The sequence below is a fragment of the Bufo bufo genome, chromosome 4 (genome assembly GCF_905171765.1).
Source record: "Bufo bufo chromosome 4, aBufBuf1.1, whole genome shotgun sequence".
NCBI lineage: Eukaryota > Metazoa > Chordata > Amphibia > Anura > Bufonidae > Bufo > Bufo bufo.
In genome coordinates, this window is record NC_053392.1 from 577,347,936 (window position 1) to 577,361,971 (window position 14,036).

At 49.0% G+C, this 14,036-nt stretch overlaps 1 protein-coding gene across 4 annotated transcripts in view; it reads right to left on the reverse strand.

Moving 5' to 3' along the window:
- Nucleotides 1-14,036, reverse strand: part of EML4 (EMAP like 4) — a 162,354-nt gene that overhangs the window by 96,484 nt on the left and 51,834 nt on the right. The window contains exon 1 of one of the 4 annotated variants that reach the window (XM_040430354.1): nucleotides 783-1,038. The exons of the other annotated variants lie outside the window; for them this stretch is intronic. Within the exon in view, the coding sequence (XP_040286288.1) occupies nucleotides 783-849 (67 nt within the window). The 5' untranslated portion in view covers nucleotides 850-1,038. Of the gene's footprint in view, nucleotides 1-782; nucleotides 1,039-14,036 lie in introns of those variants that run through there. 4 annotated transcript variants of the gene reach the window in all.

Sequence of the window (14,036 nt, forward strand, 5' to 3'; positions counted from 1 at the left end):
CCACAGCAAAATCCGCCATGGATTGGGGGGATATCCGTTGTGGAAAAAATCCTTCCGCGTGTGGACCAGATCTCAGGCTATGCAACCTATTAACAGTATAGTAAGGCCCTGCGTATGGCGGCACACAGACCCTACATCGCCGGGCATGCTGACTGTCTCCTGACAAGGGAACAGACGTACTGGGCGTCAATAAGGCTGATTTCCTGCTAAGTGGTGCGCGGTAGCCGCGCATCCTACTCCCCCCCCTGATGTAGAATGGATATGGATAACTTTTGGCGCTGCACCGGGTGTATTAGTACATTGGTGTGTATCCAGCACGTATTAGTACATTGGTGTGTATCCAGCAGAGAAAGCATTCTAAATATAGTCGCCCCCCCAAAGCATGGGACGCGGCGTCCTACGTGCCACTCGTCATCCATAGAGCACCTGATGGCAGGCCGCTGCAATATCCGAAATGACGTGAAGCTTCCTGATCGACCGGACGAGCCTAAGTCCTCTCTGCTGCACCAAACCGCACTCCTACTTTGGGAGCCGCAAGGGCAGCGCATTCCAGCTCCGTCGGTGAAGGAGGTCTGGGCAATTTCTGGCTGTAATAACTACTCTGTGAGGGAGACTTTCTAGGAATTCTAAAAACAGTAAAAAAAAAATATATATATATATATACAGATGCGGCAGATGGGAGTTTGTCACTTGGCTCCATGTGGTTTGACTACGGACTACACGCGGTCGAACGACAGACTCGGCTCTGCTACCTCTCTACGTGCTAAGAAAGGAAACGTTACCATTGCTCAGGTTCCCAAGGGTGGAGGAAAGCCCTGCAGGCGTGAGGTCAGGCAGGCTGGCTTCCATCCCGGCACCTAGTTCACACGTCCCAAAGTCGAATTCGTCAACGTTTCCTCGCAACCTCCAGAGCTTCACGGTAAATCCCAGCGCACGGCGACAGACGTCATACTTTGAATTGTGAGGAAATCCTCCCGGCCCAGATGGCCTACCACAAAGCACTTCTGTATTGGCACAAAGAAAAGGCTGCAGAAGGCACCGCTGCCCTGCCCGCTTCCTCTGCGCTCCAGAGACAGACAGCGAGAGGCTGGGGGGGGGGGGGAGGAGACAGGCAAATCTCAGTTTGGTGCTAGTAATGAGAGTCAAATGTCAGGAGTCCAGGCACAGTCATCCTGACAAGCAGATGCCTTTCCCTTACTACTCGGCCTATCGCTTACATGAAAACACTTCAAAAATCCCCCCCAGGGGACCGCCATTAGTACAATGCAGCCCAGTAAAAACCTAGAATCATCTGACCTTAAAAAGAAAATTGGGGGGGGGGGGGAGCACTTGCTGCACTAAAATATATAAAGATGTAGCAGTGCTGACAGAGTTCTTCAACGAGGAGGGGTTATGCAATGATTAAAACTAAAAGGCCTGAACTTTTCCAGGGGTGTCCCCCTATTTGCAACCTAGAGCGCTTTAATTAAGTGTCCAGATTTGAAGGGGGGGGGGGGGTAGTTGTATACACAATCACTTTAAAGAGGTGGAAAGCAAGAAAATATACAAATATACAGCCCCTGCAGTAGGATTACCTGGCGTCCCGAAGAAAGAAAAATAATGATTTGTGCCAAATAGCAAACTCAGCACTACTACATGTAAAAGAAAGAAAAAATAAATAATATATATATATATATTACACACACATTTTTATAATTTAAATGCATACAGTATATATGACTGCTAAAAATATCTACATTGGAGAAATATTTAGCTGCTCGTATTAAAAACCGATGTGCTAAGCCCAGGTAGGTGTCGCTTTCGCAGCGGCTGCCAATGTATAGCGCTGGAGGTGGCCGGCTTAAAGGGGCGGCACTTCTACAAAGTTAAGCAGTCGGCTCAGCGGCATGATCCCGAGAAGTTTCTCATCCATTTCTATCAGCACTGAAATGACCATGCTGGGACATGTAGTACGCTTCACCAGCTGCTTACTATGCGTTTGTCACTTTAGGAGAAGTGGCATCTATTGCCAAATCAGATCTTAAAGGGGTTGTCTAGGATTAGAAAAACATGGCTGGTTTTGTCCAAAAACAGCGCCACCCCTGTCCGCAGGTTGTGTTTGGCATTACAGTCTGCCCTGCCGACTCCAATGGAGCAGAGCTGCAATACCCGACAAGACATGTACGGGGATGGTGCAGTTTTTGAAAGAAAGCAGCCATTTTTTTAAAATCCCCTTTAATGGAACTGTGGCTAACCCGTTGCAACACTACAACTCCTACCCTGCGGCTCTCGGGGCATGCTAAGAGTTGTAGTCCTGCAGCAGCTGGAATGCCTCGGCAGGTGGGCGACGCATGGGAACGACTGGCTTTATTTTGCTAATATGGGAACAATTTTGTAACTCCCTCCCACTCGCCCAGAGCATTTGGGTAATTATCAGGCCATCCGGCCGGACCCCTCACCGCTCCTTGTAAGGCTCGCCTGGACTGGGGGGGGGGTCCTCCATTTTCCCTTGGCTGCAAATAACAACTTCGAGTACATCAGCAGCAGCTATGGCGGACTCCCGATCCTTTTGCTAGTATCCAAATAATTCTGCCATACACTACGATAACATTGTATAGCTCTCGCATTAGGGCTCATTCAGACGGCCGTATGATATTTCGGTCCACAAAATATCTAGATCAGTTGTTTAACAAATTCTTCCAGTTATCCGCAAAAAAAAAAAAGGAGTATTTTGCAGATCCAGAAAAAAAACTAAATGCATAATTTTAAGGGCCATTCACACAGCCGTACGAATGGGTCCGCACCCGTAGTTCCGTTCCGCGGCCCCACAAGAAAGATTGTCCGCAATCGCTTGCACTACAATAGTTATTTCCATCATAGTGCTGGCCATGGGTGGCCCACAAAATATCAGTGTTTTACGGATTCGCATGGTCGTGTGAATGTAGCCTAATAAAAGAAGATTCAAGGGTGACATGACAGGGCATTAAAGTTTGCGGACACGGATCTGCAAAATACGGATTGCAAACGGAACACATTCAGGGTGCAATCCGCATTTTTGCGGAGCCACGGACCGCATTTTGCAGACAAGTATAGGACAGGTTCCATCTTTTATGCGGACATACGGAGGCGGATAGCATACGGCGTGTTATCTGTGGATCTTGCGGTCCAATAGAAACAAATGGGTCTGCATCTGATCCGCAAAAGTGTGCAACGGATGCGGAAAGAAAAATACGGTCGTGCGAATGGGCCCTTAATGCTAGTCTAGGGTGGTAAAGGGTATAGAGGGGACAATACCTGGTGGTCTAGGGCAGTGAGGATCTCATTGGAAGCTGCACCTGGGGGGAGGAGGGCGGTTATTGGAGGACACCTCCTAAAACAGTCAGCGCCTGTACGGAATGCCTTCTGCCAGGTAACTGTGTAGGTCGGCTACACCGGAGCAGGGAAAAGATGGGTGACCGCCCCCTCGGGAGGTGTAGCCGCCGAGCTTTCTGAGACATAAGGGTGATTCAAGGACATAACTTCAGGACTGATATTTAAGGGGTTGGGGGGGGTAACTCTTCCTGTCAGAGCCACTGATCGATAGGGCGCGTTCTAGCGGATCTAGTCCAGGCTGATGGTTAGTAGAGGGGCAGGGGGGACAATTCCTCGTCTCCCCTGCCTCTCAGAATCATGTGGATGAAATCTCCATGTGTTCTCGGTTTGGTATCTGCTTTTTACGAGCAGCTGGCAGCAGGAATTCAGAGCCCTGTCATAACAATCCCAGAGCTATTGGAGGTTATATACTGCGTTATTTGGACATTCCCAAATAGCTCTTCAGGTCAGAGACGGAGATCTGCATCTCACGTAGGAACAGGAGGCCGGGCCCTCCGCCCCCCCACCAGGACCCTCTATAAGCCAATAATAACAGTGGGCTCCCTAGTTATTAAGGCTCCAGAATCCATAAGGAAAACACTGCTCAGTCCAGATGCCTTACAGCCAAGGATTGAAAAGGGACGGCATATACAGGGAAACCTTTAAGAAATGTTCTTTTAGAGGAGGAAGAAGGCGCAAAAAAAAAATAAAAAAAATATATATATAGTTTAAATAGAATATGATGGGAGTGAAAATCCGGTCTGGATAAAGGGTTGTTGTAAGGGGCAGCTGCATGCGCTTGCCAATTAAAGTTATAGAAAGTGAGAAAATAGTTGTGTTTTTCAGGTCTTAAAAGGTTCAAACCTGTATAGTTTTATGATCAAAATGTTTTTCGGACACAGAGCTCCAACATCTCTGCATAGACGTAGACTAAAAATGTAACGTCCATGCTGCCCGCAGCCACCACTAGAGGGAGCTTAATGTCCACCATTTATACATGGGACAGAACTACTGCACTGCCTCTAGTGGTGACTGCGACAGCCAGAATATTATCTTTTCAGTTTATGTCTATGCAGGGATTTGGAGTTCTGTATCTGAAAAACAGAGCTCCGAGGGGTAATCCGAATAAAGTGTTAGTTAGTGTGGGTCCGATCGCTGGGATCAGATCAATCCCCAGAACAGGAGTCCTGTTCATATGATCAGGATAGGTAATCAATATCAGATCGGCGGGGGTCCGACACCCAGCACGCCGTCCCCATTTACTTTTATGGTCATCAATATTAAAATCCTGGAAAACCGATTAAAATGTTATTTGAATATAATTCAGAATGAAAAACAGATTACTTTTGTAATTCGCTTTACGATGTAATGGCGCCCCCTCGTGTTTAAATAGGGATGTAGCAGAACCAAAAAGGAACTGTGGTAACACCATTTAAAAAAAAAAAAGTCAAACTACGGTAAGAAAATCTTCATTAACAGATTAAATAACCATTCCTTTTAGCTGTGCTACATCTACATGTCTAGCAATGTGCACATCCACTGACTGAGGTGGTCGCACATGCTCAGTTCCATCCTTTAACTCTCACCAGCTGTATCCACTAGAAACTGACAGCTACAAGAGGCAAGGACTGCAGTAGAAAAGACACCTCCTGGGCTGTGATAGGGAGAGAGTGGGCGCTGCCTGGACCCTTCCGGGCACAACGCTCTGCCTGGACCCTTCCGGGCACAACGCTCTGCCTGGACCCTTCCGGGCACAACGCTCTGCCTGGACCCTTCCGGGCACAACGCTCTGCCTGGACCCTTCCGGGCACAACGCTCTGCCTGGACCCTTCCGGGCACAACGCTCTGCCTGGACCCTTCCGGGCACAACGCTCTGCCTGGACCCTTCCGGGCACAACGCTCTGCCTGGACCCTTCCGGGCACAACGCTCTGCCTGGACCCTTCCGGGCACAACGCTCTGCCTGGACCCTTCCGGGCACAACGCTCTGCCTGGACCCTTCCGGGCACAACGCTCTGCCTGGACCCTTCCGGGCACAACGCTCTGCCTGGACCCTTCCGGGCACAACGCTCTGCCTGGACCCTTCCGGGCACAACGCTCTGCCTGGACCCTTCCGGGCACAACGCTCTGCCTGGACCCTTCCGGGCACAACGCTCTGCCTGGACCCTTCCGGGCACAACGCTCTGCCTGGACCCTTCCGGGCACAACGCTCTGCCTGGACCCTTCCGGGCACAACGCTCTGCCTGGACCCTTCCGGGCACAACGCTCTGCCTGGACCCTTCCGGGCACAACGCTCTGCCTGGACCCTTCCGGGCACAACGCTCTGCCTGGACCCTTCCGGGCACAACGCGCTGCCTGGACCCTTCCGGGCACAACGCTCTGCCTGGACCCTTCCGGGCACAACGCTCTGCCTGGACCCTTCCGGGCACAACGCTCTGCCTGGACCCTTCCGGGCACAACGCTCTGCCTGGACCCTTCCGGGCACAACGCTCTGCCTGGACCCTTCCGGGCACAACGCTCTGCCTGGACCCTTCCGGGCACAACGCTCTGCCTGGACCCTTCCGGGCACAACGCTCTGCCTGGACCCTTCCGGGCACAACGCTCTGCCTGGACCCTTCCGGGCACAACGCTCTGCCTGGACCCTTCCGGGCACAACGCTCTGCCTGGACCCTTCCGGGCACAACGCTCTGCCTGGACCCTTCCGGGCACAACGCTCTGCCTGGACCCTTCCGGGCACAACGCTCTGCCTGGACCCTTCCGGGCACAACGCTCTGCCTGGACCCTTCCGGGCACAACGCTCTGCCTGGACCCTTCCGGGCACAACGCTCTGCCTGGACCCTTCCGGGCACAACGCTCTGCCTGGACCCTTCCGGGCACAACGCTCTGCCTGGACCCTTCCGGGCACAACGCTCTGCCTGGACCCTTCCGGGCACAACGCTCTGCCTGGACCCTTCCGGGCACAACGCGCTGCCTGGACCCTTCCGGGCACAACGCTCTGCATGGACCCTTCCGGGCACAACGCTCTGCCTGGACCCTTCCGGGCACAACGCTCTGCCTGGACCCTTCCGGGCACAACGCTCTGCCTGGACCCATCCGGGCACAACGCTCTGCCTGGACCCTCTAAACTATTTGTAATACATGCCTGTAAGAAGAGTCGCTGGCTATGAATAGCCAGGAATGCCCTGTTAGACGAGCCGCGTACACCGGTTATATAATTCACGGCCTCCACCACTCAGGCAAATTTCCATATAATCCACACCACTATTTTCTTAGAAAACACCTGCCAAGAAGATATTGAAGGTTCTGCCCTGGCAGCGAGCAGGCCCCGCAGTCTTGGCAGCGCCGCGCTCTTCTCCTTTGTCAACAAATCTCAAATGAAGTGAAAGAAAAGAAACACGTCTTATTTTTTTCTTCCTTCTACAATGATTAAAATCTAGCCCAGCCCATTATCTTGTGAATCCTCCTGGGAACGAGACATGAAGAAAAACAGCCTGCGGCGCTGAGTGCTGCTGGTCGTGCAAGTCTTGCAAAAATCACGCCGAGAAAACAGTTATCTGCAAACAAGACTTTCTTTTAACTCTTCAGCCTGTAGACCAAGGAGCAGCAACCTCCGGCACTCCAGCTGTGGTAAAACTACCACTCCCAGCGTGCACACTCGCTTGGCTTTTGCCAGAACTCCTATAGAAGTGAATGGTGCTTGTTGGGAGTTTCACCAAAGCTGGAGCGCTGGAGGTTGCCGACCCCTGCACCTTGGTGGTCTTTTTATATAGGGTCCTCATGTGGTGGACCTAAAGGCAGAGAGGGAAAACAGTTGGAGAAATTGACTTACGGCTCTGTTCAGACATCACAGATTTGTTGCAAGTATTCGCTTTGAGCTCTGCACCAAAAATGTGCAGTAAATGACACTGCAACACACAAATGGGTTTATAAAAAAAAAAAAAAAAAATGAATTTTCTACTGCAATACGTAAGGTTTCTACACAGACATAGAAGAGGATTCTTTACGGTAAGAGCAGTGAGACTATGGAATTCTCTGCCTGAGGAGGTGGTGATGGTGAGTACAATAAAGGAATTCAAGAGGGGCCTGGATGTATTTCTGGAGCGTAATAATATTACAGGCTATAGCTACTAGAGAGGGGTCGTTGATCCAGGGAGTTATTCTGACTATCCTCTATCCTCTATCCTCTATCCTCTATCCTCTATCCTCTATCCTCTATCCTCTATCCTCTATCCTCTATCCTCTATCCTCTATCCTCTATCCTCTATCCTCTATCCTCTATCCTCTATCCTCTATCCTCTATCCTCTATCCTCTATCCTCTATCCTCTATCCTCTATCCTCTATCCTCTATCCTCTATCCTCTATCCTCTATCCTCTATCCTCTATCCTCTATCCTCTATCCTCTATCCTCTATCCTCTATCCTCTATCCTCTATCCTCTATCCTCTATCCTCTATCCTCTATCCTCTATCCTCTATCCTCTATCCTCTATCCTCTATCCTCTATCCTCTATCCTCTATCCTCTATCCTCTATCCTCTATCCTCTATCCTCTATCCTCTATCCTCTATCCTCTATCCTCTATCCTCTATCCTCTATCCTCTATCCTCTATCCTCTATCCTCTATCCTCTATCCTCTATCCTCTATCCTCTATCCTCTATCCTCTATCCTCTATCCTCTATCCTCTATCCTCTATCCTCTATCCTCTATCCTCTATCCTCTATCCTCTATCCTCTATCCTCTATCCTCTATCCTCTATCCTCTATCCTCTATCCTCTATCCTCTATCCTCTATCCTCTATCCTCTATCCTCTATCCTCTATCCTCTATCCTCTATCCTCTATCCTCTATCCTCTATCCTCTATCCTCTATCCTCTATCCTCTATCCTCTATCCTCTATCCTCTATCCTCTATCCTCTATCCTCTATCCTCTATCCTCCATCCTCCATCCTCTATCCTCTATCCTCCATCCTCTATCCTCTATCCTCTATCCTCCATCCTCTATCCTCCATCCTCTATCGGATATGTGATCAAGTGCATTGGTTCTAAAACGCAGTCACGGACTCAGAAAAATGAACAGATTAGGGCCCATGCACACTACCGTCCGCAAGTCGTAGATCCCCAAAACACGGATCCCGGCCGAGGGCATGCCACCATTTATTTTTTAACTTCTGTAGAAATGTCCCATCCTTGTCCGCAAAAGGGATAACAATAGGACATGTTATGTTTTGGTTTTTTTGCCGCAGAATGGACGTGCGGATTCGGACAGAAACTATAGACTGAGGTCTGAAGCCGCTGCAGATCACAGGAAGCCGCTACACAAAAACAGTTTTCTAAAAAGATTAAAATAATCTTAAAAAGTCTATAGGATGTATAGATAAAGTATGTTACGGAGCACACACAACTTTCCGCGGCGCACAGATCCGATGGAGGAGAATACGTCGGCCAGCTGCCTCCACTATATACACAGCCATCATCTCCGGCCCAGATGACACTACCTGTCCGTCCTGCAGAAAACCAATGCAAAACAGGATGTTCTTTCAGCGCTCATCTGGAAAACACGTGCGTCTTCCCTTAACAAACAAAGCGGCAGGTGGAACCTGATCTAATCAGGCAGCGCTGCGGGGGCGCCCCCGGCCTACCATCGCTTGTAATAGCTGCACGATCCAGGAGATGGCTGCGTATCAATCATAAAGAGAAGACACAAAACCGCCTAAAGCCTCCTACCAGGTGACGTCACCTACAGCCCAGGAGCCAGCAAAAATTACAAGTTCCCACTTACTCTAGGCGGCTTTCGAGCTGGTGGCGTTTCTATCTTTCCAACAGGATCTGAAAATTGTCTTCTAGGCAGTTTTTCTTTTGCGGGTTTTTTTTTTTTCTTTCTATTTTTTCTTTTGCATTTTATGGAAAAAACAATCCGACGTTTGCTTTAGGTCTATGGAACGCAGTACAAATGCATGTTTTTGCAGTGCCATTTTTCTTTACACTCTTTAAATTTTTATGGTATTTAGTTTTTTTCTTATTATAGCATGCTCGGTACGTTGTAGTGTTTTTGTCTCATTTTCTGCCGCTTTTGTGCTGAGCTTAAAAAAAAAAAGGCACACTGTTGCTTTTTTGGGTTTTCTTTCATGTTTTATAGTGTTTTTTTTTCCGTAGAGATCTAAAGATGAAGTAACATCAGGGGGTACACAAAAATACAGGGTATGCAACAACAACAACAACAAAAAAAAAGCCACCAAAAACACACGTTTAAAAAAGAAACGCTACTAGCTAAAAACATCAGTAAAAAGTAATGTAAACACCTAAAAAAGCCCAAAAAAGCCATGCAATATAAAAAAAATTAAAAATAAATACATGACTCAAAAAGTGGTCAGGCTAAATTTAATTCTGATGGAAGAATACAAAGCACCAGCCGAGTCTAACAAATGGTAGCATTCCCCATAATATGACAATTCGGTATGTCAACACAAGACCCTAATAAAATATTCCGTCTCCGTGTGACGGCCTTTACTGCACACCGCAGAGATCTCCGCCCGGTGTGATTTTCCCATGGTCTGTAATACTCTGTAAATAACGCCTGTATGTTCAGGACAGGACTGTGTACACTGGATCTCGGCCTCACACGCATTTCAGTCCACAGAACTGGGCCAGCAACAACTTCTGCAAAGAGAAGTACAAGGGCCATCCGAGGGCTGAAGACAGACCTGTCCTCCGTAAATACGGCTTCTGACGTTCTCCGCGCTGCGATAACAGATCTGCGGCTGCCTTTTGTTCTTGAGCGTGTTTTCATAGGACCATAATACCACAAGGCAGTCTGAACTGGTCTGGACATCTTTCATTGAAGACGTCTCACTAATCCAAACCTACAGAAAGGGTGTGAAATAGTTTGTTAAGTAAACTAAGTGAGAAGAAGGGAGGAGGAAGCAGAGGCAGGTTTTTGCTTTGAGCGAAGGTGGTGCACATATTCTGCTAAGCAGGAGGTGCAGAGTCCTAATGAAACGGTGGCGAGAAGTCAATATCGGTTGGGGTCTGTAATACTCTATATTGGTCGCAACCCCATTTCCCATCAGAAGAATCCCCGTTTCTTACGGTAGGAACCACAATCAAGGGTTCCTTTCCCAGTACCTACAGTGATGACATGTCACCCATGCGGCCTACAGTTGCCACGTGACCTGAATCAAAAAAGAGAGGAGACCAAAGACCTGCGGCGCCCGAGGGTGAGCAATGGATCTGCGCCCAAGTGGTGGAGATTAGGCACTAGGGAGTCTGCAGAAAAAGGTCGCTAGGGTTGAACAACCCCTTTTAAGGTCTTTTGACCATGGGGGCATTTAACAGGGGCAAGGTGACCTTAGGGAAGGGGGGCAGACAAGCAATTTTAACACCATTGTAGTTGCAGGGGAAAACCAAACATGCGATCGTGAAAACGCGCTCTCGTCGTTTGATGCTCATTTTCACAAAATTTATCTTCACATGTAAGAGGACCCCATGTAGCCAGAACTGAGCCTAGGTTACACTTTAAAGTCCATCTGTCAGCAGATTTGTACCTATGACACTGGCTGACATGTGCGCTTGGCAGCTGAAGGCATCTGTGTTGGTCCCATGTATGTGCCCGCATTACCTGAGAAAAATGAGCCTCTAATAGATGCAAATGAGCCTCTAGAAGCAACGGGGGCATTGCCGTTACACCTAGAGGCTCCGCTCTCTCTGCAACTGCCACACCCTCTTTAGTTTGATTGACAGGACCTGGTGCGATGATGTTATCACTGCCTGGTCCTGTCCAAAGTGCAGAGGGAGCAGAAGTTGCAGAGAGCAGAGTTTCTAGGTGTAACGGCAACGCCCCCGTTGCTCCTAGAGGCTCATTTGCATATATTAGATTATTATTTTTCTCAGCAATGCGGGCGCATATGAATATGGGACCAACCCAGATGCCTTCAGCTGCCAAGCGCACATGTAACAGGTCAGCCGGTGTCAGAGGTACAAATCTGCTGACAGATGGACTTTAACGGTACTATGAGAACCCCAATATCTGCAGCAGTACGTCGCTGGGTCAAGTCATAGAAGTCTAGAGAGTTTCCTTGAAGATGTGAAAAGATAGCAATCATTTCATTGAGAGAGGCAGGAAGGAAGCCCAGACAAGTGCAGGAGGTAAGCGCCGCAGTCTCAGCTGAGGCTACACAGCGCGCTGTCCTCACACGACCTGCTGGAACGTAACGCTCTATTTACAGATACCTGAGTATTACAAGAGCACAAATCCTACGCCTTCCGATCAGTCACCCGAGAGCTCCTCACAGCCAGAACCACCATCACTTCACTTTCATATTTGCCTAAGAAAACTATTTGGCAACACTATTAAACTTACTATTAAAAGGGGAAAAGCCCCTCTTAGGACACAATGATATCAGTGATGACCAAACGTTTTACAGTAGAGGAACCGCCTGAGATCTTGGTCTTATTCTGCCTGCTTTCTGACGACCCCTCTTTCACTCCTGCTTTGGAGGGAAGCCAAACCACTGCAGTGCTACGCTCTTGGTGCAAGTTTATTGCCGCCATCTAAGACCAAGATAAAGTCAGTTTGCCATTTCTACTGCAAAAATAATAACCAGCCGAGGTAGTCATCTCAGACACATACTGACCTGGTTCAAAAGCCAAACCCACGAAAGCAAAAAATGGTTTAGATGTGAGCACGCTTGGCCTAAAATGGGGGCCCTGAACACCCGCTCCAGGAGGGCATATGCACTGTGGCTCCAATCAAAGGCAATCAATGCCACTGGCAAAGTCAGCAGAGCACATGCGCAGTAGGGATGAGCGAAGCGAGATTAGGATGCTAGGTCTGAAGTCGCTTTGCTCCAAAAAATGTTTTAAAAGGGGTCGTCTCATCTCAGTCAATGAGGGCATATCGCTAGGATAGGGACCCGCACCTCTATCGGGAATGGGACCCCGCAAATTGGTGGCTGGAGGACTCCGGTCCAGCCACCACCAAGCACTCTCCCCATAGAAGTGAATGGGAGCGCACCGCACACGACCAGTCACCACTCCCATCCACTTCTATGGGCTCAACGGAAATAGCTGAACCAGCGCTCGGCTATTTTCGTCGGCCTCCTAGAAAATGAATGGAGGGCGGCTGCGCATGCGCAGTGCGTCCTCCACCACTTTCGGGGCTCCGTTCTATACATCGGTGGGACGCGCACCTATAAGACAATGGGGGCATATCCTAGTGATATGCCCCCATTGTGATGGGAATACCCCTTTAATGCTGTACGAAGCAAATTCGTCATCACCGAAGTCTTGCGATTTGATTTTTCAACTTGTAAACCATTTAAAACTTGGTACCGAAGTCAGCTACGCTACCAAAGCCGACTTCAGATACCCGTTTTAAAATGAAATAACTAATTTCGCCTCGCCGGAGGCCATACATTTTATTGCTGGACAGAGACAGATCTCCATACAACTTTAAAACGAAACTTTGAGCGAAGCGACTTCAGACCTATGATCCGAAGCACGGTTTGCTCGTCCCTAATGCGCGGCAATCTTAGTCAGTGCCACAGCCATTGAATAGTGCATGTCTAAGCCAGCCACGACACGTTTATCGGCCACGTAGCCTAGACGCAGCTTAGCCCCGTTGAAGAGAATGGAACCGAGCGAGATACAGAGCACAGGCGCTATACAATGTACCGCGCTGTGCTTGGCAAACACGGAGAAGGCTGCGGAGCTACGATTTGTTAAAAATCCACGGCGGAAAATCTGCAGAGTATACAAGTGGATCCATCCTAAATCTTCCGTTTTTTTTTACCCTCTGCATTCCTACATGCGTATCATGGGAATGTTCCTGCTGCTGATGAAAGAGTACAATCCCATATTATGCAATAGGTGAGAATGGCTGTTTGGCACGTCCCTACGATATTTCTGCAGGCTGGCCTAGTTGCGCAGGTTCAGATACAGGAAGCACAGATCTTTGCCCTCTGCCATCCACAGTCCCATGGGTGTAGAAACCCCTCGCCTCTCAGATGGCAGCAGGATGTGCCGTGGTGCCGGCTGCAGGACGCTGCTGTTCGTCTGTCATCGCACAGAGTGGGTGTCAGTAGCTGTCAAGAGTTTTTGCATACCTACAAAGATAGTAAGATTATGGATTACCGCCTCTGGTGTCGCCCAGGATGGGGGACACAACACCGCTAGAAAAAAAAGCGACACCAAAGCCAAGTGAAACAGCGACGGCCGTGTAACGTTAGTCCACAAAGCCACAGTCCCAATATAGATTCATCGGGGACTGCTAACTGAGAAGCACAAGTCCAATCCACAGACGCTACACAACACTTTTCAATGTTTGTAAGGCTGTGTTCACGTCGAGTCTTGTCAACAGGGTCCCGCTCCCGCTACATATGCGGTACGCAGCCATAGGCCTTTAGTCACTCTACAGAAGCCAAGAGTCTTTTTGGCCTCCGTCATGCCAGAATACATTGGTATATACTGCAAAAAAAAAGTGCAGAGGCATCCAAAAAACTGAAAGTCCATTCAGCAACTAACAGGACCAATTATGCATCACTTTGGAGGCTGCCTATGTAGTAAGGGAGCCACCATAGTAGAATGGTTCCCCTCAGGGGCCTTTTCGGCCAGACCGCCACCAGGTGGCCGGACCTGTAGAGGGAAGCATACTTACCTGTACTCTGCCACTGGGTTGAAGCTCCTTCCCGGCCACCACTTTGGAAACACCAAGGA